The 25623-nt window shown below is 38.0% G+C and overlaps 3 protein-coding genes across 5 annotated transcripts in view; all 3 read right to left on the bottom strand.

The window, feature by feature from the left end:
• Window positions 1-175: 175 nt before the first annotated feature.
• Window positions 176-11641, bottom strand: fance (FA complementation group E). The gene is made up of 10 exons (XM_053625123.1): window positions 11379-11641; window positions 9066-9657; window positions 6256-6300; window positions 6112-6168; window positions 5825-5968; window positions 3113-3236; window positions 2948-3023; window positions 2774-2840; window positions 861-986; window positions 176-516 (listed from the first exon to the last, which is right to left on the bottom strand). Exons 1-10 carry the CDS (start codon window positions 11573-11575, stop codon window positions 415-417), a joined length of 1530 nt encoding a protein of 509 aa, XP_053481098.1. The 5' UTR covers window positions 11576-11641; the 3' UTR covers window positions 176-414.
• Window positions 11642-14041: 2400 nt separating this feature from the next.
• On the bottom strand, window positions 14042-20022 carry mkrn4 (makorin, ring finger protein, 4). Of its 2 annotated transcripts, none has more exons than XM_053625122.1 (8): window positions 19615-20022; window positions 18540-18668; window positions 18177-18313; window positions 17954-18084; window positions 16754-16983; window positions 16558-16668; window positions 15653-15770; window positions 14042-15520 (listed from the first exon to the last, which is right to left on the bottom strand). In XM_053625122.1, the coding sequence occupies exons 1-8, from the start codon at window positions 19683-19685 to the stop codon at window positions 15401-15403; spliced, it is 1047 nt and encodes a 348-aa protein (XP_053481097.1). In that variant the 5' UTR covers window positions 19686-20022; the 3' UTR covers window positions 14042-15400. The 2 variants fall into 2 exon arrangements, with proteins under 2 accessions (XP_053481097.1, XP_053481096.1); XM_053625121.1 differs by having other exon boundaries at window positions 18177-18463; window positions 19615-20020.
• A 1893-nt stretch (window positions 20023-21915) lies between these two features.
• The window catches only part of ppardb (peroxisome proliferator-activated receptor delta b), a 21026-nt gene continuing 17318 nt past the window's right edge, over window positions 21916-25623 (bottom strand). For both annotated transcript variants that reach the window (XM_053625119.1, XM_053625118.1), the window contains one exon: window positions 21916-24623. In XM_053625119.1, coding sequence (XP_053481094.1) covers window positions 24376-24623 — 248 coding nt within the window. In that variant the 3' untranslated portion in view covers window positions 21916-24375. The remainder of the gene's footprint in view (window positions 24624-25623) is intronic.

Here is a 25623-nt window from a genome sequence, read left to right as displayed (position 1 = left end):
AGGCCTCTACAATCATCTGACCATTTCTGACCTCTCTCATATTTAGCAAGCATGTTGTCTATACATTAATTCAGCTGAGGGTCCCCAATAGTCACAGTCCTTCCACCAGTGTTTATAAGTTACTTTTGCATTAGAATCCTTCTGTTTTTTTTTTTTTTTTAATAAATGTCCCATATACAGTGCAAGTATTTTTAAAAAATGTTTTAATAATTTTGAATGTTCATTTAATAAAAATATAGTTATTTTACAGAGACAATCTTATAATGTACAAAACAGAAATAGATAAACATGCACACCTCAGTGCCATTATGAAGTAAGGCAACATGTTTATATAGTTACACTTATTATTACAATTACAAATAGATCCCTATAAAATCCCTTTTCTTAATTTTTAACAAAACTATATAATATACATTAATGACAAATGCACTTTAAAGCAGCTTGGAGGGACTTCTTCAGGAATGTCTCATTAAATGAAATACAGCAGGACAGTGTGTGTTGACAGGCAGCATTCACCTGAAAGAGAAACACAGCAGAAGCAGAGAAATATTAATATAATCATTTTAATTGGCCGAATTAATATTTCTTAAAATGGGCTGCACTAGTGACCATTTTGTGTTTAATGAGTAATCATTTATGTCACAATTTCTCATTCACCATTATTATTTAATTAAATGCAATCAAATATACAGAGCAACAATGTTTTACATATAGAATAAACACTGTAGATGTTCAAATTAATCATGAAAAGCACACCTACAAGGATAATAATGTGATATGATATTAAAAAACAACAAACCAACACAAGAACACCACGGTCTTTAGACTTGAGTAAATAGGTCCATTATTATTTGACTCACATGAGACTGGAACTTCGTCAGGACAGTGAGCGTCATCTTGGCGAACTTCATAGACTTGGCGAAGTGTGGAGCCTGACTGCTCAGATGATAAGTGAATAGCGAAAAAATCTCTTCACTCAGCTCAATCTTTAGAAAGTGAGAAGTAACCAAAAGACAATATATGCTCATAAAACAAACATCATTATAAAGGGAAAGTACTAGGAAGAAAATTAAAGATAACAACCAATCATAAGCTGATAGTGGATTTAAAGTGGAAAAATCCAACCTGAATTATTTGCATATCATTATATATACTGTATATATTCACCATCAGATTTTCACACAAGTCCTCAAAGTAGACAAAGAGAAACCAATTAAACAAAAGAGACAAAAATATTATACTTGGTCATTTATTTATTGAGGAAAATGATCCAATATTACATATTACATAGTTTCCGGTAACTGTTGATCAGTCCTGCACATCAGCTTGGAGGTATTTTAGCTCATTCCTCAGTACAGAACAGCTTTAACTCTAGGATGTTGGGATGGGGGGGGGGGGGGGGGGGGGGGGGGGTGGGTTCCCTCACATGAACTGCTTGCTTCAGGTCCTTCCAGAACATTTCTATTTGATTAAGGTCAGGACTTTGACTTGGCCATTCCAAAACATTAACTTTATTCTTCTTTAACCATTCTTTGGTAGAACAACTTGACCAACTTTCTCTTGAAATTCAGTTCATGAACAGATGTCTAGACATTTTCCATTTAGAATTCACTGGTGTAATTCAGAATTCATTGTTCCATTAATGATGGGAAGTTGTCCTGGCCCAGATGCAGCAAAACAGGCCCAAACCATGATACCACCACCACCATGTTTCACAGATGACATAAGGTTCTCATGCTGGAATGCAGTGTTTTCCTTTCTTCAAACCTAACACTTCTCATTTAATCCAAAAATTCTATTTTGGTCTCATCCATCCGCAAAACAGATCTTTAGCAAACTGAAGATGGGCATTAATGTTCGTTTTGGAGAGCAGTGGCTTTTTCCTTGCAACCCTGCTATACACACAATTGTTCAGTGTTCTCCTGATGGTGGAATCATGAACATTAACATTAGCCAATGTGACAGAAGTATTTAGTTGCTTAGAGGTTACAAGGAGTTCATTTGTGACCTCATAGACTATTACATGTCTTGCTCTTGGAGTGATCTTTGTTGGTCGACCATTCCTGGGGAGGGTAACAGTGGTCTTGAATTTCCTCCATTTATACACAATCTGTCTGAATGTGGACTGGTGGAGTCCAAACTCTTTAGAGAAGGTTTTGTAACCTTTTCCAGCCTGATGAGCATCACCAACTCTTTTTCTGAAATCCTCAGAAATCTCCTTTGTTTGTGCCATGATACACTTCCACAAACGTGTTGTGAAGATCAGACTTTGTTCGAGCCCTGTTCTTTAAATAAAACAGGGTGCTCGCTCACACCTGATGGTCATCCCATTAATTGAAAACACCTGACTCTAATGTCCCCTTAAAATTAACTGCTAATCCTAGTGGTTCACATACTTTTGCCACTCACAGATATGTAATATTAAATAATTGTTCTCAATAAATAAACAACCAAGTATAATATTTAGGTCTCATTTGTTTCATTGTGATCTCGGGATACTTTTTGGACTTGTGTGAAAATCTGATGAAGTTTTAGGTCACATTTATGCAGATATATAGAAAATTCAAAAGGGTTCACAAACTTTCAAGCACCACTGTATACTGTAATTAACATGTGATTTTCGAATGTGCAAAAATTTTATGATTAAATTCTGAGTAGACCATTATGGTTTCACTCAGCAAATCCACTAAGCACAATCACAAATATTTCAATATAAACATATTTAATGTGCTTCACGGTGGAATTGGCCTAAATGAAAATAATTAGAACTTACCTTTGAATCCAGCAAGTCATGGATGACTGACAAAATACCCTCGTTCCAGGAACCCACAAGTGCCATCCTGGAAAGAGGTAATTTGCTAAATTTATTTTAAATTATGTGGAATGTTATGCAAACATCAGAAATAAGTGTCCTATAAAACCTGTTAACATGTGTGTGCTGACTCACTGAAATACAAGAAGCCTGTGATGGGGTTCAAGACAGTCTTTTACCAGCCGACAGATCAGCTCAGCCTGAGCACTACCTGTGGCACAAAACAGTGATTTAAAATGCAAACATCTGATTGTGTTGTGTGTTTTCAGAATGACTTTTAAATAGAATTTTTTCCCAAACCTATTTGTCCTTTCTTTATGAGCGGTTCTATAAGAGCCTGACAGGTTGGCCTCGGATAACGACTGCACAGAGATGTTACAGCAGTGACTAGACAGCGGGAGGGTGGCTCAGTGAGGGAACAAATCTGAAGGAGTAAGTGAGAGCACAGCTTATTTAAAGATCCTTTTCAAACCTGGTATTACCATCCGTCTTGGGTCATCAACAACACACAACCATGGCTTTTTAAAAAAAAGTCTCTTAAAAAAGTAGTGCGCTCCTCATTATACAGAATAATAACTGCAAAAAAGATTTAGTATTTGAATGCATTTGTATATTAATTATGCCACAGATAACACAGTCATAGTGAAATTTGTATCATGCTCTTATGTAAGAAAAACAACTAGAAGGTGATATAATTTTATTATAAATTATAAATTATATAATTTTATTATAAACTTTAAATCAGATTGATTTTTTAAAATGAATTTGCCCACAGTAATTCAATCATCTTCAGTTCACCATCACAGAGTAATGTGTTTTATCTAAGCCACATGTCTTTATATTCACTACATATGCTCACTAAATAGGGTATAATTATAATAGTGTTCTAGATGCTGTGATGTGGACTATATGCTCAACTCCATTTTCGGATTCAGCCATACGAAAAAAAAAAAAAAAAAAAAACTTAGATTCTAGCAGGAAAAAAATGGGCAATGGTCAAAAAAAGATATTTTTGCGCTTACAAATTTACTCAAACAAGAGTAAAATGATCCCAATGAAAACTACTTGAACAAATAAAATGGAAAGGGTTAAATAAACATTATAGAGTAATTATGGCACTTTACCTGCTTATGCAAACAGTGTTGATAAACCACCTAGTCAATTGTAATTCACAACTGGTCAGTGGAGTATCATTTACTGTGTTTTAGAATTCCAAGATACAGAAGGAACATGTACTGTACAGTGTATATAAAAAGTCTGCACAAATATATGTGTGCCACAATTATTGACACCCTTTTAGTCAATACTTTGTGCTACTCTTTGCCAAGATAACAGCAAGATAATCTTCTCCTACAATGCCTGATGAGGCTGGAGAATACATGGCAAGGCATCTGAGGCCATTCCTCCATACAGAATCTCTCCAGAGCCTTCAAATTTCAAGGTCCACACTGGTGGTCTCTCCTCTTCATCAGCCCACAGGTTTTCTATGGGTTTCAAGTCAGGGGACTAGGATGACCATGGCAGGACCTTGATTATGTGCAGAGTAAACCTTTTTATGTTGATTTTGATGTATTTTTTGGATAACTGTCCTGCTGGAAGGTCCAACCACGGCCCATTTAAAGCTTTCTGGCAGAGGCAGGCAGGTTTTCATTTAATATCTGTTGATATTTGATAGAGTCCATGATGCCATGTCCTAACAAAATGCTCAGGTCCTCTGGCAGAAAAACAGCCCCAAAACATATTTAACTGTGGCCATGAGGTACGTTTCCATATGGCTACCTCTCTGTGTGCACCAATACCACCTCTGGTGTTTATTGCCAAAAAGCTTTATTTATTTGACCATAGAACCCAATCCCATTTGAAGTTTCAGTAGTGTGTGGCAAACAAAAGCTTGAGTTTGTTTTTGGATGAGAGTAGATGCTTTTTTTCTTGAAACTCTTCCAAACAACTTGTGGTGATGTCTGTGACTTCAGATTGTAGTTTCGGAGACTTTCTGTCCCTAAGACACAACTAACTTCTGCAATTCTCCAGCTGTGATCCTTGGGGATGTTTTGGCCACTCGAACCATCCTCTTCACAGTGCGTTGAGACAATATAGACACACGTCCTCTTCCAGGTTGATTCATAACATTTCCAGTTAACTGGAATTTCTTAATTATTGCCCTGATGGTGGAAATGGGCATTTTCAATGCTTGTGCTATTTTCTTATAGCCACTTCCCATTTTGTGAAGCTCAACAACCTTTTGCCACACATCACTGCTATATTCCTTGGTCTTACCCATTGTTCTGAATGACTAAGGGAATTTGGCCTATGTGTTACCTCATATTTATACCCCTGTGAAACAGGAAGTCATGGTTGAACAATTTTCTGTTCCTAGTCACCCAGGTGTACTAACAAAATGTAAAATATCAAATATATTTTTCTCATATGAATTCATAAGGGTGCCAATAATTATGGCACACATATATTTAAAAACATTTTTTTTTTGGATAAACCTGTGTTTGCAGTTGTTTGATATCGTTAAGAGCAGAGTATTTTTGTGAATTATTTGAACAAAAGATCAAAAGGTTAAACAATAAAGACAATGTTTCACAGCCATCTTTGCTCATATTTACCAAGGGTGCCAATATTAGCAGAGGGCACTGAAAATCCATAAGTTAAGACACAACACCAGTTATTCAGTTAAGAATGCCGCTGTATAAAAGGAGGGTGGGCTCAAGCTGTGTGTGTGTGTAAAAATCGGTTCTGTTTGCTGCACATCTTTTAATGCTGTGCAACACTTTATTCGAGCCAGCACCAAATGACAGATAAATGACTGATCTGGTATGTCTCAAGCTGTAATGTGTCGTATACCCCCTAGTGTGTTGTGGACAGGAGGGGCACAAGGGATTTCTGGCTGAAAGTCGCCCAGACACTCGGATTGGCATGCTCAAACATTTACGGTATACACAACTTTAACAAATGATTGATAAACGAGGCCCAATGTGTGTATGATGTGTATGAAGTGCACACCTTGCCGAGTAAAAGGTTCTTGATGATAACTGAGGCTGTGCTGTGGCTGAGATCTGGAGATAGAGCCAGCACGCTGCTACAGAAATGTGGTAAACTCTGCTCAGGTGCTTCAGGCAAACACAGCATTGCACAAAACACCTCCAGCTGCACAAAGACATGAAGGCAATGTGATCAGTATTAAATATCACACATTACATGTGACTGAATCAACTAAAACTAATGGAGAAGACAATTTCTAAACAGTTTTGCATGTGTTGTGCATTTCCAACACTTCTAATAGTTCGTACCTGATTTGCATCACATTCATTCAACACTTTAAGTGTAGGCGCACAGCTCTCATCCCACTGCAGAGAAACAAGAAAAACATGATTTTCATTGCGATTGCTAAATAGTAATGTGTTTCATTGATAATAAAAAGGAAACTTTAATACCTCTGTTCCAGAGTCCAATAATTCTTTTATCAAAGGAAGAGCTGCCTAGAAAAAAAAATCCAGTAAATGTAAATTTCTTACAGAACATCCAATGTTATATGCAAGCATCTCATAACAGAATTTAAATAAACATAGCTATGATCATACTGGGGTTGGAATTACAGTCAGATAACTGCACGACCCAATATTACAGTTTTCAAATGAGACAATTACTGAAAAGCAACACAAATATGATTTAATAAGGGAAGCTGATAGTATTTTTTTTGTTTTGTTTATTACACTACCAGAACCAATCAGAAGACACACTGATTCAATAATTTTACTTCCGCTTTTCCTGAGATTTGCAGTGGCAACAGGCTATAAAGGTTATCCCTGGCTTCTCTATCCCTAGCCACAGATTCCAGTTACTCCTGGGAGATACCCAGATGTTCCCAAGCCAACTGGGAGATGAGGCACTCAGTAAAACGCTGAACCAAGACATTCTTTTGAATATTTGATGACAGCTGAATTAAAATGTAGAATTTTGAGTATTTACCTTACCTTTTTTGGATTCCCCCCCCAATCATACACCAGCTACCAACTTGGTAGATTGAAGGCTAACAGGTGCTAACTCCAAGACATGTAAAGCCAGCCAACTGTATCTTTTCGAACTGCTGCTCATACTGCATCACAGGGCAGCATAACACAATCAGAAGAAAGCCCTATGCTCTATTTTGCATTCATTTCCATGATTGGCTAGTGTCGCTGTGATTGATAGGAGAGAGAAACTATGCCATCCCTCCCACCCATTTTGCTCCCGGGCCATGGATGGCTGTGGCGTTGTCGGGATTCAAACATGCGAATGCTCTTCTGTTGCACCACTCAGGTGCCAGAATTTTCCTTAGCTTAAGAAAGCACGCTCGTGGAAAGGTCAGAAAGGGAAAAGAGAAAGACTTTCTGAGACACTGACTATTTATATTGGAAAAGGTCCCTAACCAAAGGATCATGACCAATGACATTAATCTTTCCTGAATTTCTAAGGAGAGAGGGAGAGCGTAATGATTAGCAATTAGTGACAGTATACAATTAAATTGTATATTTTACTTAAAATTTTTATTTACCATATGCACCAGAGATATAATCTCAGCTTTAGGAATGGTATACTAGTAAGGTTTCCACACCACCTCAATTGATTCCTCTCAGTTCAGAGGAGTAGCAGCGCACTTCCAACATTCTCCTGGAATGCTAAGCTCTTCACCCTATAGGTGAAGTCAGAGTCATAGATTGACTGATAAACAAAGAGCTTCATCTGAAACTGAGCTTTGCTTCACCACCACAGACCAGTATAATGACTAACACTGCTGCCTATGACTGGATCCCATTTGTTAATCTCATGCTCTCTTTCACCATCACTTGTGAGTACTTGTGGATCTGAAGTGGGCATTCCACTCTTTTCTGGGAGAGAACCATAGCCTCAAACATGGTATTCCTAATTATCACCCAAATTACTTTACACTCAGCAGCGAAGCAGTAAAGTTCATCTCGGAGTTCTACTTCTGATGGTGCCAAGAGAACAACATAATCTGCAAATAACAGGGATGTAACTTCTAGGCACCCATACTGGACAGCTCTCCAACATGGTCTGCGTCTGTCCATGAAACTCACAAACAGGAGTGGAGACAAGACATACCCTTAAACTGTGTTGACTTAGACTGTTTTCACACCTGGCTTTGTTTCAGAACCTGGTGCGTTTTCTCCCTCAATTTGGTTCGCTGCTACAAACATGAACACAGCAATCGCGCTCGCATCCGCACCAAACCCTGACTGCAAACGAACTCTGGAGCTGTTTGCTTGTGCTGAGAAAACAATCGGACCCAAAGGACCAACGAACCAACCTGTATAGCAATGCATGATGGGAACTGCGTTATGTAAAAAGCGTGTTTGTTTTGCTAATGGCTCGCAACACGAATCGAGGTTTAAATTGGACAAAAGACGAGGTAAAATGCTTCATTGAAATTTGGTCTGACAAACATATTTCGGACCAACTTTCAAAAACACAAAAAAACCACCAAGGTTGTCTGAGACAAGCCATAAGAAGAAATATTTGCATTTAAGTTGAGAAAAGTCAAAAAATTTCAAAGAGAAAAAGATAGATTAACCAGTATTTCAGACATCTAAACTGTGGAAATGACAGAAATGGCATAGGGTTAAATTTGTTTCTACGTCAAATGTAAACAATGAATGAACAATGTAAACATAATGTCCATGTATACATATATTTCTGAATCAAAATGCTATTTTAATAAGAGGTTTTTACCAAGTAGTTTTTCTTTTGGAATGTCAAGAAACACCTCTTACACTACATGGCCAAAAGTTTATGGACACCCAACCATAACACTTGAATTGTAATGCTACAGTATACAAAGACATTCTAAACAATTTTGTGCATCCAACTTTGTGGCAAGAGTTTTTGGGAAGGCCCACATATTGCTGTGATGGGCAGGTGTCCACAAACCTTTGGCCATATACAGTAGTGTATGCACCTGAGAAAATACCAAGAGTGGACTGTTCCATTCTTAACAGGAATACGGTTAGGAATTTTAACTATAAAATAGCTTTAAACTGTAAGACTTTTTGTAAATGTAATTCCACATTTGTTTTTTTTTCTACTGTTGATGTATTCTTTATTAAAAATAGCAGAAAATATCGAAGAAAAAAAAGAAAACTCATTTATGTCCAAACGTTTGATTATTAGTGTAACTTTCAGAGATAAAGCATATGACTGAGTTCTCACAAAATGTTTTAATAATTTGTGCCCATTTCCATTTCACCTTTATATGATCTGGTAAGACACTTGAGCAATCTTCCTCTGGCACTAGCGGTGTTGCTGAAGAATAATCTTCCAGCTCCTTATCAAGCTGTATTGTTTTTACATCCGATTCCTCCTGACCCAAGGCCATCTGTCCATCTTCAGGGTCACCTTGGGCTGCAAGGTCAGTCTTTCTCCTTTTGCTCTGTGGTTCATTCACATCTGCATCCATATTAAGATCTGTGATCTCACTCTTCCTTTTCTTGTGACCTGTATCTGTCTCATAATCTGTAGATAGTTCATCAGTCTTATGTTCATTCAGACAGAGATCCCAACCTCCTTTTTCCTGAGAATCTTTGAACCGATCACAGAGGTCTTTCAGGCTCAGTACACATTCTGGTGTGAGGAGTGTGTCTCTTCTAAACTCCTCAATCCCAATGTCTTTATGAAGCTGTCTGATTAAGGCACAAACCCATGGATTTTCATCAGCGTCCTGTGACAGGCAGCGGAGCAGAGCCAGTACACTCTCTCGTGGTAACCCGGGGTGGAGAAGATGCAGAAAGCACAGCAGGTCACGCTTAAACGCAGCAGAAAAAAGGCAGACCAATGGCTTACTGAAACATAAAAGTCACAAAAAATTTTATCTTACCAACAGGAGTTCTCGGTCTCTAAATGTTCCTAACTAAACCTGCTGCCATGGAAGACGTTTCATCATTGAATATTAATGATGCTGATGCTGTAGTGGTCTGTGTGGTAAGCTCAGAAACAAAATCCCAGACCACAATGTCATAGAAAAAAAAAAAAAAAAGAAAGTGAAAGCTGCTGATTTCATACATAAAAACAAAGACGTCAAATATTTTTGGCAAAGTCAGTATGGACTACTCACATGTGTGTGTATTAATGACAGAATTTGTATTTTAATGTATCCATTTGCACATTCTTTAAGTGAGCATTTAGATCTTTGTTTTCATTTCATTTATTATTTTTTTTATTAGGCTTGTCACGATAATTACGTTATCGACTTGTCATATGATATATGGACATGACCTCAATCGTATTTGCTGACCTCGATTATTGGCCATTGTCTTTAAACTTGTGTTTGTTTACATAAGAATGAATGTCACCAACATTTTAGTCATTCGTGCTGCTTCTGTCCTCTCATCTCCTCTAAGGCTGTCAAGTTAAAATTGGAACTTCAAATATTCGTTGAAATTCAGATGAAAAAATGCACATTTGAATGCAAAAACTGCATTTAAATTTAAGATGTGTAGCAAGCACTAGCGCCGATTTTTAATTAAAACATACTGTTGAAAAAAATGACACCCAAGATATTAACATCCCATTAATCCCACCCCTGGTCTGCCTGAAACTCTTCATAATTTTTGTAATCAAAAGCAAGAAAACGAGGGGAAAGAAAACTGAAGCATGAATGAAAAGAAAATGGAATTATAAGCAAAAAATAGCAGAGAGAGAAAGCATCAAAGGAAGTTAACCAAGGAAAACACATTTTTGTGAAAATCTTTGTGTTCTTAATTGTGTATTCAATTCTATGATTTGCGTGTATTATTATTATTATAAAATTTTCTATGACCACGATACTTAAGCCATGAATATGACCATGATACTTAAGCCATACTTTTAGCTGTATCTTGGCCCATATCTGTGGAAAATCTGCAGTAGTTAAAAAAATTGAAAGCTCCTCTGAATGTTGCGGAGTTTGCTTGATTTTGCACAACAGTAGCGCTTGCTCCAGTCACAAAAGACATTTATGACAACTGAGATCCTACAGTATGACATGGCTTACAGTAGGGATCATGTTCATACAGTCTGACATGCAACAGTCACAAAGGACTATTAAAAATCGCACCATGTGCACCCGGCATAAGCCATGTCACACTGTACGATCTCAGTTGTCATTAATGTCAGACTGTACGACAGTCAAGACGCGACAAACAGACACATACAAGAAGACTTGTATGGAGTAGGAGAAGCCACACTACAGGACTGTGCCTCAAATCTTCTGACACTGCTAGAATTTAAGCTGAGGAAAAATCTGATCGCAACGGCCATTAGTCGAACTAGCGATCAAAGATTACAGATTTTCGCCTAGGATTATAGTAATCTTTCAGGATGCTCAAAATGTGTTTCAGACGACCAAATCGTTGCCAAAATCGTTTGATATGCAAATTAACATACATTCAATGAATATTCAAATTAGCCTGTGACGCCATCCGGTGAGCTCTAGTGACTTTTTAAGCACGAATAAGCCACTTTCCCCTTAAAAGAGTTGGCAGCACTGTCTCAGTGATTAGTGACTTGGCAGGTTATTACTTACGTAGTGAGTGCATTAGTGTCTTCATCCAAGCACGCTTCATCCTGACACAAGGTCTCCAGAAAAGCAGGTAAGGGGGAGAGAGAGTCCACGGCTCGCTGTTTGAGGAAGACTTTCTGCGCGTTGTTTACTCCTCCTGTGAGTAAAGCCTGGACCAACATTCGGGAGCGGCCACCAAAACGCTGCACTAACACTCTCATTATAACTGGTCTTTAACACATATGAACTACAGTAATACAATTCTGCCTTCTTATATATCTTGCTAAATTAATCCATATCTATTCACCATTCGTGATGTATGCTCAGTGTTTGTAAACTCCTTGGGGTAAAGTGTTAACTTTCATCCGCTGGGTTAATGTACAAGAGGTTTGCTTCTCTTCTTCTTCAGATTTTGTCCAGATAATTGTATCCCCACACTGCCCTCTACTGCACAATATTAACACTCACAGTGTAAGATTTTGCATCCTTAAAGTTGCAGTATCGAAGTTTTTTGTTTTAAAAAAATGTAACAAAAATCTATTATGTGGTATGTCGAGCAGGATTGTAGTGTAGCTAGTGTAGTTTTTTTTTTTTTTTTTAAATCATTAAACATTTAAAAGTCATTCAACTCAAACAAACCGTAGCCTATATAGAACGTCAAATAAAGTGAAAATCGACAATGTAAGTAATCATTTGAGAGCTACAATAACAAGCTGCTTACATCTGTAGACAGAAGTTATCCGAGAGTTCATCCCCAGTTTTTTCGAGCGGAAAAGCTTCAGAAAACAGTCATTTCCAATAAGGGATTATAGTGAGCACTGATGCTTCCTGGATTTTGCGGTGCACTGTAGGGATTTTTTTAGGGCGCGAATGTTCCAATGCACCGGAAGGATTTCAATGGCCGACCTAAATGGCCAACTCCCTGATCAGTCCCCTGACTACTGAACTAAGGAGCTGATTGAGACATACTGTACCCATAGTTTTGCATTTCATGGAGAAAGTGAGAAGATCCAAAATTAGTTCAGAGGATAAGAAAGAGGTTGAAGGCACTTCTAACATCCACAATTAGAAATAATTTATCAGAAACATGAATCACAATTTGACCTAACACCTGATCAATTAAATAAATAATACTATATTCATTTTATCCAAAAAGTATGAAAACCTTTGCACTCAACTATACACTTAGGTAATTAATTGAATTCATGAATATTTATTATTTCTGGTAAGACATAACGTGCTTGAATAAGACCCAAGCACAGGTATAAATTTAGGCCTTATGTGAAAGTCTGATGTTTTAGGTCATATTTATGCAGAAATATAGACAATTCTAAAGGTTTCACAAACGTTCAAGTATCATTGTAATTTCAAGACCCTTGAAATAATAGATTCTGGACATTTTATACTATAATATTAAAAGTCATTTTTAAAGCATTTAAGAGCATTTTACCATTTTTGATGTTCACCTAATTACCAAAAAGTTAAATCACAAAATTGCTATGGTTATTTAATACTTTAGCAACCACTCATGACTTTTGTCTCTAACGGTTTGTGTTGTAAAACAAATATTTAAAGTAATATATAAAGTTGCATCTGAATTGATCAGAACTATGGCTAAATAATATACAATGCTGTGAAAATTATTTGCCCCATTGTGATTTCTTTTGTGTGTGTCTCATACTAAATAGTTTTAGATTTTCAAATAAAATACAACATAAAACAAAAGCAACCTGAAAACGATGTGTTTATTTTTTATTTTATTGAAGCAAAAAAGGTTAGCTAATACCCATAACCTATGTGAAAACCTAAGAGCCCCTTAAACTTAATTTGTTTGTGTCACCTTTAGCAGCAAAAACTGCAACCAAATGCAATAACTGGAGATCAGCCTTTCCCTGCTCTGCTGTGGAATTTTGGCCCACTCTTCTTTGCAGAACTGCTTTAGTTCACCCACATTGGAGGGTTTTCACGCATGAACTGTCCATTTAAGGTCCTGGTCACAGCATCTCTATTGGTTCAAGTCAGGACTTTGACTAGGCCACTCAAACTTTAATTTTGCTTCTTTTTTTGAGCCATTCAAAGGTGGACTTACACCGATGTTTGCGATCATTGTCTTACTACATAACAGTTGTGCTTGAGTTTCAACTTAGATTGAAGACCAGACAGCCTCCTCTAGGCTTTTCTGGTAGAGAGCAGAATTCATGTTTCCCTCAATTATTGCAAGTTGCCCAGACCCTGAAACAGCAAAGTATCCCCACACCATCACACTTCCACCATGCTTGACCGTAGGTATGATGTTCTGTTGGTGGAATTCTGTGCTTGGTTTTCATCAGATGTAACAGGACCACTGTCTTCCAAACATTTCCACTTTCAACTTCAGTCCACAGAAAATTCTCCTAAAAGGTTTGAGGATCATCAAGGTGTGTTTGGGTAAAATTCTGATGAGCCTTAATATTCTTCCTAGTTAGCAGTGGTTTTCATCTCTCCTACAGATGCCATTTTAGCCCAGGGTCTCTGCTAGTGGAGTGATGAACTGTGACCTTTATTGATGCAAGAGAGGCCTGTAGGTCATTTGATGTCCTTGGCTCTTTTGTGACTTGCTGGATGAGTCATTTGAGGACTTTTGGAAGGTCTGCCACTTCTGGGAAGGTTCACTACTATGACAGTGCCCCCCCCCCCCCCCCGGAAATATTAACTCACTGGTTCTTTGGAGTCCCAGAAGCTTTGAAATAGCTTTATAACCCTTCCCAAACTGATGCATTTCCATCACCTACATTTGTGGAATTGTTAAATTTTGGTAGTGTTACTGGTAGAACCTTTTGACCAACTTAATGCTGTTGAAAAAGTTCTATTTAAGAGTTGATTAGATTATTGCAAACTCTGTTCAATCAGGCCTGGTTGCTTCTTGTTCAGCTAAGCCCCATTATGAGTGCAGTTTCATAGTTTTGGGGAATAATTAGGTACAGGGGCAAATACATTCCTCCCCCACAGGCCCAGCTGGTATTAGATGACTTGCATCAATCATTTAAACTGCATTTTGTGCTTACTCAGGTTGCCTTTGTTTTATCTTTCCATCTTCATTTTTATCTCTGAAACAGTTTAGTACACAAAAAAAAAAAACCCCACACAACAGGAACTGAGGATTCTCAGACAATAGGTAAGAATCATGTAATTAACTTTGCAAGGAATTACTATAGTTCCATTTCACAGCACAAACAAGAGCAAGTGAGGCAAACCAAACACTTTATTATATCTTTTTGAATTGAGCAAACACTTAAAAGTAATAAAATGTGATGCCACATCTTGGTGTATATTGCAAGGGTGATGGGTATAACAGTTTCCAGCAGCTAGTTAACAGGTTACATTTGAGTGAAATCTCAGGCTAAAGCAAGGTTCAAATACAAAAAAAAAAAAAAAAAGCAGTCAGTGTTTGGTTTAACAGGAGTAAGACATGGCTCAAGTGGCAGATTTCAAGCCAGAGGCTGTCAACTCTGATCCTGAAATCCAGTACAGTTTGAATTTACTCCACATTAACTGGTAATCACATGTGTGAGCAGGCAAATTATTAAATTATGCTGACCCAGCTATCCAAGACTGGAGTTGTGCCCCCTCCCTTACAAAAATAAAACTGAAGACTCATATCATTAAAATATATTCTTGAAGTAATGTACAAATATTACCATGAGGCACTCATTGAGGAGATTCCAAATACCATACACAAGTAAACAAGTACAATTATTTAACCTTTTCATAAAGTTACAAAATACTTTAAACCTGGCCACCAAGAGAAAAGCAGAGCTACCCTTTCAAAATGTGCTCCATCAAACAAAATGCCAGTGACATCATAATCAAAAGCCAGATGGAGGCTGAAAATTAGACAATGGCTCAAGCAGGTTAGTGTATTGGGAGGCAAGAGGTCCATATACACCATGCTTCAGACTGTTAATGGCACACCACAAAAAAAAAAAAACCAAAAAAAAAAACAATTACACAAGATGGCGATGTCCAGGGCCCAGTATCCATGAAGTATTCAAAGCCTTGCCCGTGTATCAAACAAGCTCAAATTGGATAAAATCAAAGTCCTCATCATCCAAAAGGGTCAGGGCAAGGAGGTAGCTTAAAAGCCGCTGGTCCTCACTACCCATATCCTCCAGCAACTCCAAAGCATTCTACAGTGCCATGGGGTAGAAATGGTAAGGTTACCCAGTTTATACCATCAAGTTACTAGGCACCAGTAATTCCATGCAATGTACCAAAGTATTGCAGCTAGTTACTGGCTACTAGAGGAAAAAGAAAGTCACCTTGGGTCTAAAACATCTACGAGAAGGTCTGTGTCCAGGTGGTAGCTCATGGCTGAAGATGCACTCTGATGCAAAGGGGCAGCATCCATGACGCATGAAGAAGTTGCACTTTATTTTACTGTGGGATTGAAGCAGAGCACACAAGGGGGGGGTGGTTATCTTTCAATTGGAGTACATGAACATAAGACTGATTTGGGTGCAAGATTGCCCCAAAAGGCTTCCATTGTTGCCTTTTGGTAAGACTCCACTGAAGAAAGTGGAGCCTAGTATTTCACTTCAGCAGCTTTGTTCACATGGAACTTGGGGGGGGGGGGGGGGGGGGAACCCTCTACAGTAAATCTACCCTGATCAGCATCAGTGAACACAGAGCCTAGCTCAGAAAAATTGGACACAAAACAGGAATACACCTTGAATCAACTAGCATGTCATTGCAGGGCACAACACTACATTTCACAGCTAGGAGCAAATAAGGGCAGCCAAACCATCGGTCATGTTTTTGGGACGAAACCTGAGAACCTGGAGAAAATCCATGCAGACATGGAGAATATGCAGAGAAACTGCACAGAGTAATCTGAGGAGTCTAGAGCTGTGAGACATCTGGCATAACAAGATATTTAGAAGAAAGCATCTTCAATTTTAACAGTTTAATAAAAATTGGTTTGGTTCAGGTTGATGTCCATTACTATGAATCTATAAAGACAAAAGCATGTCTAAGAGCTTAGACTTGTCTGTAATCATTAGAGATCCTGTTCATAGGCTCAAGAATATTCAGGGCAAGCCCAACCCTTTGGAAGGCACCATGAGCCATAAAAACATGTACATTCACCAGTTTCGTACAACATGAAAAAAGGCAGCAACATATGGACTCAACTATGAGATTCAATTTTATGTATTGTAAATCTTACCTGCTCTTTTCTTTAAACGAAGCAATCAGTGCTTCCTTCGCCTCACCCTCACAAACCCAGTACTTACTGGGAATGTAAAAGGAGGACTTCACTCTACACTGTGGACAGGCTCTGTTTGACCAGACATTTCACTCATTAGTCCATAGAAAAAGCCACCAGAAATTACTAGCTGAACATAAATGCACTTTAAGCTTACTTTATGACCTCTTCCTGAAAGTCTTTGGTCTTTCTCCAGGTCATGATGCAGCCAAGACAGAAGGCATGACTGCAGTTGGGCAGGATTCCAAAGCGCCTCTCTCGCATGGTGCTTTTTTCATAAACCTTGTCCATGCAGATACCACAGAAGACATCTTTGCTTTGATTGTAGGCTTCAGATAGCCCATGATCAACTGAAGCTGTTGCACCACTCTCCAGCCCACCACTCTCCTGCAGATGGAGTCTCTGAATCAGTCTCAGCAATAATGCCTTAACTAATATGCACAGGAAACAGTGTTGCCAACTCCTTTCAGAGGAAAATATCCAACACATGCTCAAAAAAAAGTCACTAGAAATCAAAGGATTTCATTTGCATATCAAAACATTGCATGAAAGACACTGAGTACAACAATTTTCAGAACATAGAGGTTTAAAAATCCTAAGAAATAATTTGGTCATGGCACCACTAATTTTGAATGCATTTACAAAATACCATCACTTCTATTAAGAACACACAAAATTAAGTGTTAAGTTGGGAAGTGAGAATCAATTCCTGTATTACTCAAGAATGTCTGGTAAATTAAAATGCAACGGCAAGAATATCTAAAAAATTAAAAAGAAAGAAAAACTCCCTTGGTAGGACAAACTAATTGAACATTTATAAGCTAGAGACAAATTAGTTAGCTTTTTTGCAAACCTTAAGCTTTAAGCATATAAAAGCAAGAACCTGAGAGCAGGAGAAATTAATAAGCCACCAAATTCAAAGAATGAAAATTGCTATCTGAAATACAGACAAAAGTAGCCACAATTAACCAATGGGGTAGTGCAAAAACAGACATGAAGGAAACAGTTACTGATGCAAGAACTGTTTCATTACTTGTTAATATAGCCAAGAAAAGATCTTAAACTAAAGAAATGTGCAGGTTACAACAGTGGTGATCAGTGATTGGTCAATAGGCTCACAAGCACAATTCAGTCTAGCTTTACACACTGGTTGAAAGTTGACCACACCTGCTCTGACTCAACCAGCAGCTGTGATCAGAGTATTGAGTATTGTGTATTGAGTGGAGGACAGTTGCAGACATCTGCCAAGATTGCAAGGCACTTCTTAAAAAGGAAAGATGCTAAAGGTCTCAAAAGTTGGCATAACTGAAAAATTACAAGTCTTTATTAGCAAGCAAAAAGGGACAGTTACACATACCTGTTGGTTTGTTTTAGGGTCAGTTTTCTCTTGAACATTAGATGCAGCATTAACTGTGGATTTGTCTGCACTACTGCAGGGTAAGTGATGCAGACCCTGGTCATGACTTTCCTGTAGCTGCAACCCCTCCTCTGCAAAACAAATACCATCCTCCATTACTATACCCAGGAAAACAAACTGCATAGTACACAGAGCATCCAAGTACAATTAGATCCAAGTTTACCCTGTTGGTGAAGTATAGACCCTGCTTCCAACACAGCATGCTCTTCCTCCTCAGCAATATCTGTAGTTGGGTGTTGTGAAGTCTGCTGGAAGCTTAAACTCGTGACCAAGGGTTCAGACCCTCGTCGCCGTCTCCAGCTGTATGCATCCAGCACAGGGAAAAGTGAAGGCTCAGAACCCCGTCGATCAGATAAACCATGACCTGGCAATGCAGAACCATTAACTACAGGTGCCGAACCACGCCTGGCACCGGAAGACCCATTGTCTGGACCAGAAATATGAAGATACCTACAATTCAAAAATGGAGACCTCAGATTTATTTGTTTTATTAAAGAGTGGACTGAAAGGAAATTGAGACACTCACCTGCAGTTTTCTCCAAACCAGCAACCTCCTTTCTGGAAGTACCTGCACACTTGAACTGAAGGCACTTCAGGATACTCATGCAGATAAGAACAGCGCTGACCAAACCTGCATGAGCCGTTTACAAACTGCCTGAAAGAAACATTTGGGATGACATTCAAACCAAGTTTTATACAGGCACATACAAAAGCACTTGCAACCAAAGGTTTTTTATAGCAACACTCCCAGAAATAAGTACTAAACTGTAAATTTCTTTATTGCTGAGGCAGTACAAAGGGTGTTTTGTATCCTTGTATTCCCCTGGGAATATATACATGTCCATTTAAATTGTTCCTTGCTTAAAAAAGGTACAATGATTTAAGGTCCAATGTGACTTAAATTATTTAATAAGGCATACTAGATCACAGTTTCAGGTGAAAAACATCCTAAAGGTATCAGAAACTTGACAGTACATCTCCAGTGATGGAAGAGTGCCCTTCTGCATCTTTACTTCTGGAAGTGATAAGACTGATAAGTGTCAGATTAAAATTAATACACATACGTTAAAGTGTTAACTGAATTATTATTTAAGTCCCCTGCTTCACGTAACAAGGTTTGCCCTTTTTTAAAAAAAAGAGAAACAAACAGCAAAAAAACCAAAAAAAAAAAAAATACCCACCCACACAGGTTAAACTTAACTCACGGGGTACTTGCGTCAAATATTTTTGATTCAAGGTGTTACGCTTACAGTAAGTTGACTACGGAAACATCAATTTGTTAATTCTGTGCATTTTTCCAGCAAGTTGAAGAATAGGAGATACTGTTTACTAGAAACGACCTCCTAAGCGGCCGTTAACAGAACTGCGGAGGTGGAAACCTAAACAGCGGCGTCACCAAAGTTAAAATCCGGACCTTTTCTTTTAAAGTAAAGAACCTGAAGTGCACTAAAGCGGAAGGGATTTGCCACATAATGCGAATAGCTAGTTAATCTGATCTGCCACAGCCGGTTGCAAGTGTTCGTTGCTAGCTAGCCAGTACAGTTAATTGCATTTTTTAAAAGCATTACCACTTTATATACAGCGTTAGACTTGAACAATACCTGCAAAGTCGCCTTCCCAAATTAAAACCACGTTTGCCCGAATGTCTACCGGACACCCCACAACCATCCATTTATAATATAAAGCGTGAAATTTTTATCAGGAACTTCCACGGACTTGAAACTGTTTATCAAACCAGAATACTCAGGAACACCAGGTGGGGAAGAACCAAAGGCAACTACGTCACATAGAACGCTTCTTCTAACCAATCACATTCGTGAGAAAAGTTTAAACTTCTTTCTCACAACTGCCAACACTTTTCACAAAGAAACCGAAGTAGAACAAGTTAAGGAAACAACCCAACTAACAAAGGCCTTAAAGTTAGACTGAGGCTAAAGATTACCTTACCTACAAACACCATTACGTACTCTCTGGTCTTCCGTAACCTGTGTCTTTTTCTCCATCTGACAAACGAGCCTACTCCTTAACTTCTTACTTCGCTAGTGATATACACACGCGCATATATATATAGATATATATATATATATATATATCTATATATATAGATAGATATATATATAATTGTTAGGCGTGGCTTCAGCCAATTAAAATAGCTTGTAAGTAACTGGTTCAATCAATCAATATACCCGCCTACCTCGATGACGACAGCCTCCAGCTGCTGAATCTGCAGCCTAGTGGCCTGTACCAATACAAGTAGTATAGGACTAATTATTTTGACATACCCTACTGTTGTATGGTGTTATAATTGTTTCATAATTCCAAATAAATAGATTGCAATCCACAAATAAATGTAGTGAGATTTATATAAAAAATTAAAAATCACAAATGCATTCAATGAGATCCACAAATGTTAGTACTTTCACAAAAATAAATTACATTGACAAATAAATAAAATAAGATTTGCAAATAAGTTGTTTTTTTTTTTTTTTTTTACAAATATGTTTTATGTCACAAACACAACTATGCCTTGCACGCATTTGTGGATTTTGAAACATTTCTAGCGTCAAGATTAATCTATTTATTTGGAATTATGAAACCATTCTAACCCCATACTATTCAATTAAATTCAACAAATTTTTATGTGTATTGCGCTTTTAATAATGGACATTGTCTCAAAGCAGCTTTACAGAAACATATAAACACAGGTTACAGATTTTAAGTGTGTGAATTTATCCCTATTGAGCAAGGCGTTGGCGATGGGGCAAGGAAAAACTCCCTAAGATGATATGAGGAAGAAACCTTGAGAGGAACCAGACCCCGAGGGAACCCATCCTCATCTGGGTAATAACGGATAGTGTGAAAGTAAAGAAAAGTTCATTATGGTTTTTATATGAAGTCTGTTTGTTGAACTAGTCCACTGTTCACTAAAGGAGACTTGAGTGCAAAATTGTACATGGTAATTGCAGTCCTAAGGCCATAGCAGCAACCGTAGTCCCAGCAACCACAGCGAGAATGCCCATGTGGAATTGAGTTCCAAAACCATTTTCATGGTACTTAAAGCGGTACCATCCTAAGCAATCTCCAGGCTGCACTGCTTGGGGTCATCCGCAGTGGCAGAATGTAGCCTCCAGTTGATGACAGTTCCATCCAGAAGTAGGGCATCAGGATGGATCAGGCAGATCCAGAGAGCAGAAAGGGTCAGGATCACTGGCCATAAAATCATGTGTAGCTCAACAGAAGGAGAGAGGGAGAGGGAGGTTAAGAAATGGAGAGGTTGTTAGGTATGCTTACTATCCCGTGATGGATAAGACTGTGTACTTTGCATAAAAGAAAGTCTATTCATGGTGAGCTTGAATAAACAAATATGTTTTCAGCCTGGACTTAAAGACTGAGGGTGTTTTCAAATAGTTAGTTTTAAAAGAACTAAACCCAGTTCACCCTGAGACCACCCAACCCCGCGACCTGATATGGTGAAAAGTTGTGTGTTGTTTTCAGCAGTGACGGAACATGGCTGCAGGTATGGCAAGTCTCCAGGTACACATGTCGAAACGAAACGCAAAGGGGACCGGGACCTCATTGCTTTCACATATCACAAAGAAATCGAACCACAAACGGACCCACAAACGAACCGTACTCAGACCATCTCCGGTCTTGCTTTACGGTCCTTTTAGGGGGGTCTGAGATCACTTGGTTTGTTCACATATACACGCTGAACCGCTCCGAGAGCGTTTGGAGGGCTCAAACGAACCAGGTGTGAAAACACCCTGAGACTGTGTCTGAGTCCTGGACATTAATTGGAAGGCTGTTCCATAACTGTGGGGCTTTGTAAGAGAAAGCTCTAACCCCTGCTATAGCCTTCACTATTCGAGGTACCAACAAACAGCCTGCACATTTTTATCTAAGTAGGCATGGTGGATCATAGAAGACAAAAAGTTCGCTCAGCTACTGTGGCGCAAGACCATTCAGTGCTTTATGGGTCAGTAGTAGTATTTTATAATCAATGCGAAATTTTACTGGGAGCCAATGCAGTGTGGATAAGATAGGGGTGATGTGGTCATATTTTCTGGTTCTAGTAAGGACTCTTGCAGCTGCATTCTGGACTAACTGGAGTTTGTTTATGCACCTACTGGAACATCCAGACAGTAAGGCATTATAATAATCCAGCCTAGAGGTGACAAAAGCATGAACAAATTTTTCTGCATCATGTAGTGACATTATATTTCTTACCTTAGCAATATTTCTGTGATGAAAGAAGGCTATCCTAGTAATATACATATTCACATACATATATATACACATATACATACACACACACACACATATATGTGTATTTAATGTAATCACAATCAATATGTTGTCCTATATGAATGCACAAATTTGATTCAAAATTTAATTGGGGCAACTAAATTATTTAGGCAAGACCCTAAAAAGAGAAGAAAATCTGACTTATCATACCCGTTCATCTGTTGCTTTCACATCATAAATCCAATCATCATATATTAATTGAGCCAACAGCAATTTATCAGTGTAGTGTAGACACCGGTACTCCAATAGTTTGTACTGTGTTTTGTACTGAAAATTAGGCAATTATCTCTGAAGCATACTAGCCTGAAACACCAAGTCATTCACTTTTTAAGGCTTTGGGCTACTGATCAGAACGTTTTGAGTTCAAATCTGTAGATATGTAGTACCTTATGTCCAAGAGTCCATGGAAGTCAGGTCAACAGGTTGGAGCAGTAATAGGAAATAACAGAAAACAACAACAATTAAAATATTGGGCTTTAATTTAGTGTTGATTAGGTATTGAGAAGTAATACCAAGCAAAATACCAAAAGTCTTGAATCATCACGAAAAAGGTGTTACGGGTGGTGCAATAAAAGCATGGCTTGAAGGGAAGTGGAATGAAAAGTGTGTGAATTCAGCACAGATATTAAAAAAAGATTCCACATAACCAGATAAACATGTCATTGTTTATACAAGTCATTTATATTGTGCTCTCCAGCTTTTACAGCAGCAAGTGTAATCATTTTATCACACAGTAAAATCTCAAATGCCTACAAACAGGACATAGTTTGGGGAAGAGAGAGAGATGGAATACTCTACAGACATGAAAACAGTTGTAATGTACAACCAGGTCTAATGTCTAAAGGTTCTAAATAATTTTACGTGATACTATGTATGGGCCAATACATAAGACACATGGCATGATTAGGATTTGTTAAAAGACTAAATCATATATGTGTATGTTAGGGTAACTAGATACATGAATAAACATAAATATGACTTTACTCCAACATAGAGTTACATTGTGAGCTCTCAATTTAAAACAAATTATAATTCAGAATTGTCTGCTTTGTATTTATCCACCATCTGCATCAGAATTCTCCTACAAAGGACCAGAAACTAAATATTGATTTTTAGATTAGTGATATGCTGCTATTCTACAAATGACTGGGTGTAATGGGTCTTTCCAAATAGTCAGTTTGAAACTGCAGAATTGTTGTGCAATTCTTTGCACTACTAATGGGGGAGGGGGAAATAATCAATATTTAGTTTCAAAGTACAAACGATTCATTTAAGAAACCCTCTAAATCAAGAAAGTTTCATAAAGTAGACCTAAATCAATTTCTGACAAACATGTGAAACAGTACATAGTACTGGAGAAATGAGTTAACTCAGCAAAGTGTTTATGTTCCATTTGCATACAAGATCGACTTGAACTTCAAGGTCATGGTGAATTTGACATTGCTATTTAATTCATACAGCAAATGTAAAGCAAGTAACTGTAGGAAAAAATGACAGGCAGTTACTCAACACCTGAGTAATTCACCAAGTGAAACAGTTTCCCCATCCTTCTGATTACTTCCTAATACTACAGTATTAGACTGAGTTAGATAGGTCTGGCCTTTATCAATAAATGTTAATCAATATATCAATTCATTAATAAAGAGAATTAGAAAGAGCCTGTGAAATCAGGATGTAGGTATGTGCAGCAGCCATGAAATATGTAAAATGATATAATTACTCTATTCCAATTATTTTTTTATTTAAAGTCTAAATAATTGGAAACAACTGGAAACAGGATATCTATATAACACATATCTTATCAAAATACTGTTATATTCTGAGTGATATTAATGCACCGTTCACAGGCTGGAAACAGAGGTTGACCTTCACATAGTTGAAAGGGTGGGGGGGGGGGGAGCCCTGCCCCGCCCCGAAGAAAAAAAGTCAGTTTTCAAACACGGTATTTGTAAAACTCCATAACTGCTAATATAAAAATTCAATGGTATCTGCAGCACCATGGATGCCTGTGTGCAACATGTCTCTTAATTCTATTTGAAAGTCCTAAGTCATAAGACTTAATACATGTCTTTATAGATTTCCTGTAGAAGCGGATGGAGCGAGGTCTCAGATTCAGTCTTTTTAATCATTTGGACCAGCTGAGCATTCTCTGTGACCAACTGCCTCAGGTCAGCCATCTTCTGCAGCAGTTTGGGGAAGAGGTGGACTGACTCTGGATGGTGAGCCTGGAGGTGCTGGTCCAGAGCTTGGAGGATACTGTCCTGAATCTGCTCGACCTGCTTCACATTCATGAGTCCAGGGCGGTCTGCAACCAAGAGACATTATAAAGACACGAGGCTTAGCTGATCATTTCTAGAAAGACAGTGTTTACAAAGTTTTCACCAGTCAAAAGTTTGGAGACACTTTACTGAAATGTTTCTCATGATCTTAAAAACCTTTTGATCTGAAGGTGTATGATTAAATGTTTGAAATCAGTGTTGTAGACAGAAATATAATTCTGCCAACATATCCATTTCTTTCATTAGAAAACTATCATTTTATTTGCAAAAAATATATATTTTTAAATGGTTGACTTGAAGTGAAATATTCCAAAAAGCAGCCAATAAGTGTCCAGCATTGGTGGGAACTCCTTTAATACTGTTTAAAAAGCATCTCAGGGGGATTCCTCAAGAAATTGTTTGAGAAAATGCCAGGAATACATTTCTGAAAATTCTAGGCAAAAAAAGGGTGTCTACTTTGAAGATACTAAGACAGTTTCAACATATTTGGTCGTGTCCCCCCCAATGTTGAGGAAATACCAATTTGTCCCCCCAATATACAGTACAAAATATTTTCTATATATCCACCTTTAATGAACCCTGCCAACGGATCCGTCTTTTCTTCATCTATTCTATTTATTTAGGTCTATTCCTTTTTAATATATTCCCGTTTGTTAAGGAAAATAGGTGTGTGCCCCCCTCCAATTGTACACTTGGTTGCCCCCATACTCAACGCAAGTTCGTTGATGTATTTTAGCAGCTCAGTCTGTAAGAAATGGAGACAGCAGCCAAGTGTAGAAAAGTGCAGCAGAACATACAAGCTTTTTTTCAGACAGTAAGTAACTACATACCTAAATAGTAGGTAACCTTAGCTTAGAATAGAAGGCATCATACCGTGGCTTGGTTTGTTCTTAAGAACATCAATTAACTTTTGATATTTGCACACCCACGAAGTAGGCTAGGCTAACGTCAGTTCCAGTTTTTGACCATTAACGTTACCTTCACTTGCATATCCTCCCGCTGAGTTCATTGTGAACCCTCACGTTG

This window comes from Ictalurus furcatus, chromosome 5 (assembly GCF_023375685.1).
Source record: "Ictalurus furcatus strain D&B chromosome 5, Billie_1.0, whole genome shotgun sequence".
In the NCBI taxonomy this organism is placed as follows: domain Eukaryota; kingdom Metazoa; phylum Chordata; class Actinopteri; order Siluriformes; family Ictaluridae; genus Ictalurus; species Ictalurus furcatus.
The sequence above is the reverse complement of the archived record's forward strand: the minus strand, read 5'-3'. Positions and strand labels throughout refer to the sequence as shown.

Excerpts from the sequence above, each read along its gene's own strand:
- mkrn4 (XM_053625121.1), bottom strand. The coding sequence starts at position 19,685 with ATGGATGGTTGTGGGGTGTCCGGTAGACATTCGGGCAAACGTGGTTTT. Across the intron at positions 16,669-16,753 it reads TTTCAGGAAGAGGTCATAAA|AGCCTGTCCACAGTGTAGAG; the intron begins GTAAGCTTAAAG and ends CTGGTCAAACAG. Across the intron at positions 15,521-15,652 it reads GTAGATGTTTTAGACCCAAG|AATGCTTTGGAGTTGCTGGA; the intron begins GTGACTTTCTTT and ends ATGGCACTGTAG.
- fance (XM_053625123.1), bottom strand. The coding sequence starts at position 11,575 with ATGAGAGTGTTAGTGCAGCGTTTTGGTGGCCGCTCCCGAATGTTGGTC. Across the intron at positions 3,024-3,112 it reads CATAAAGAAAGGACAAATAG|GTAGTGCTCAGGCTGAGCTG; the intron begins GTTTGGGAAAAA and ends TTTGTGCCACAG. Across the intron at positions 987-2,773 it reads ATGACTTGCTGGATTCAAAG|ATTGAGCTGAGTGAAGAGAT; the intron begins GTAAGTTCTAAT and ends CACTTTCTAAAG.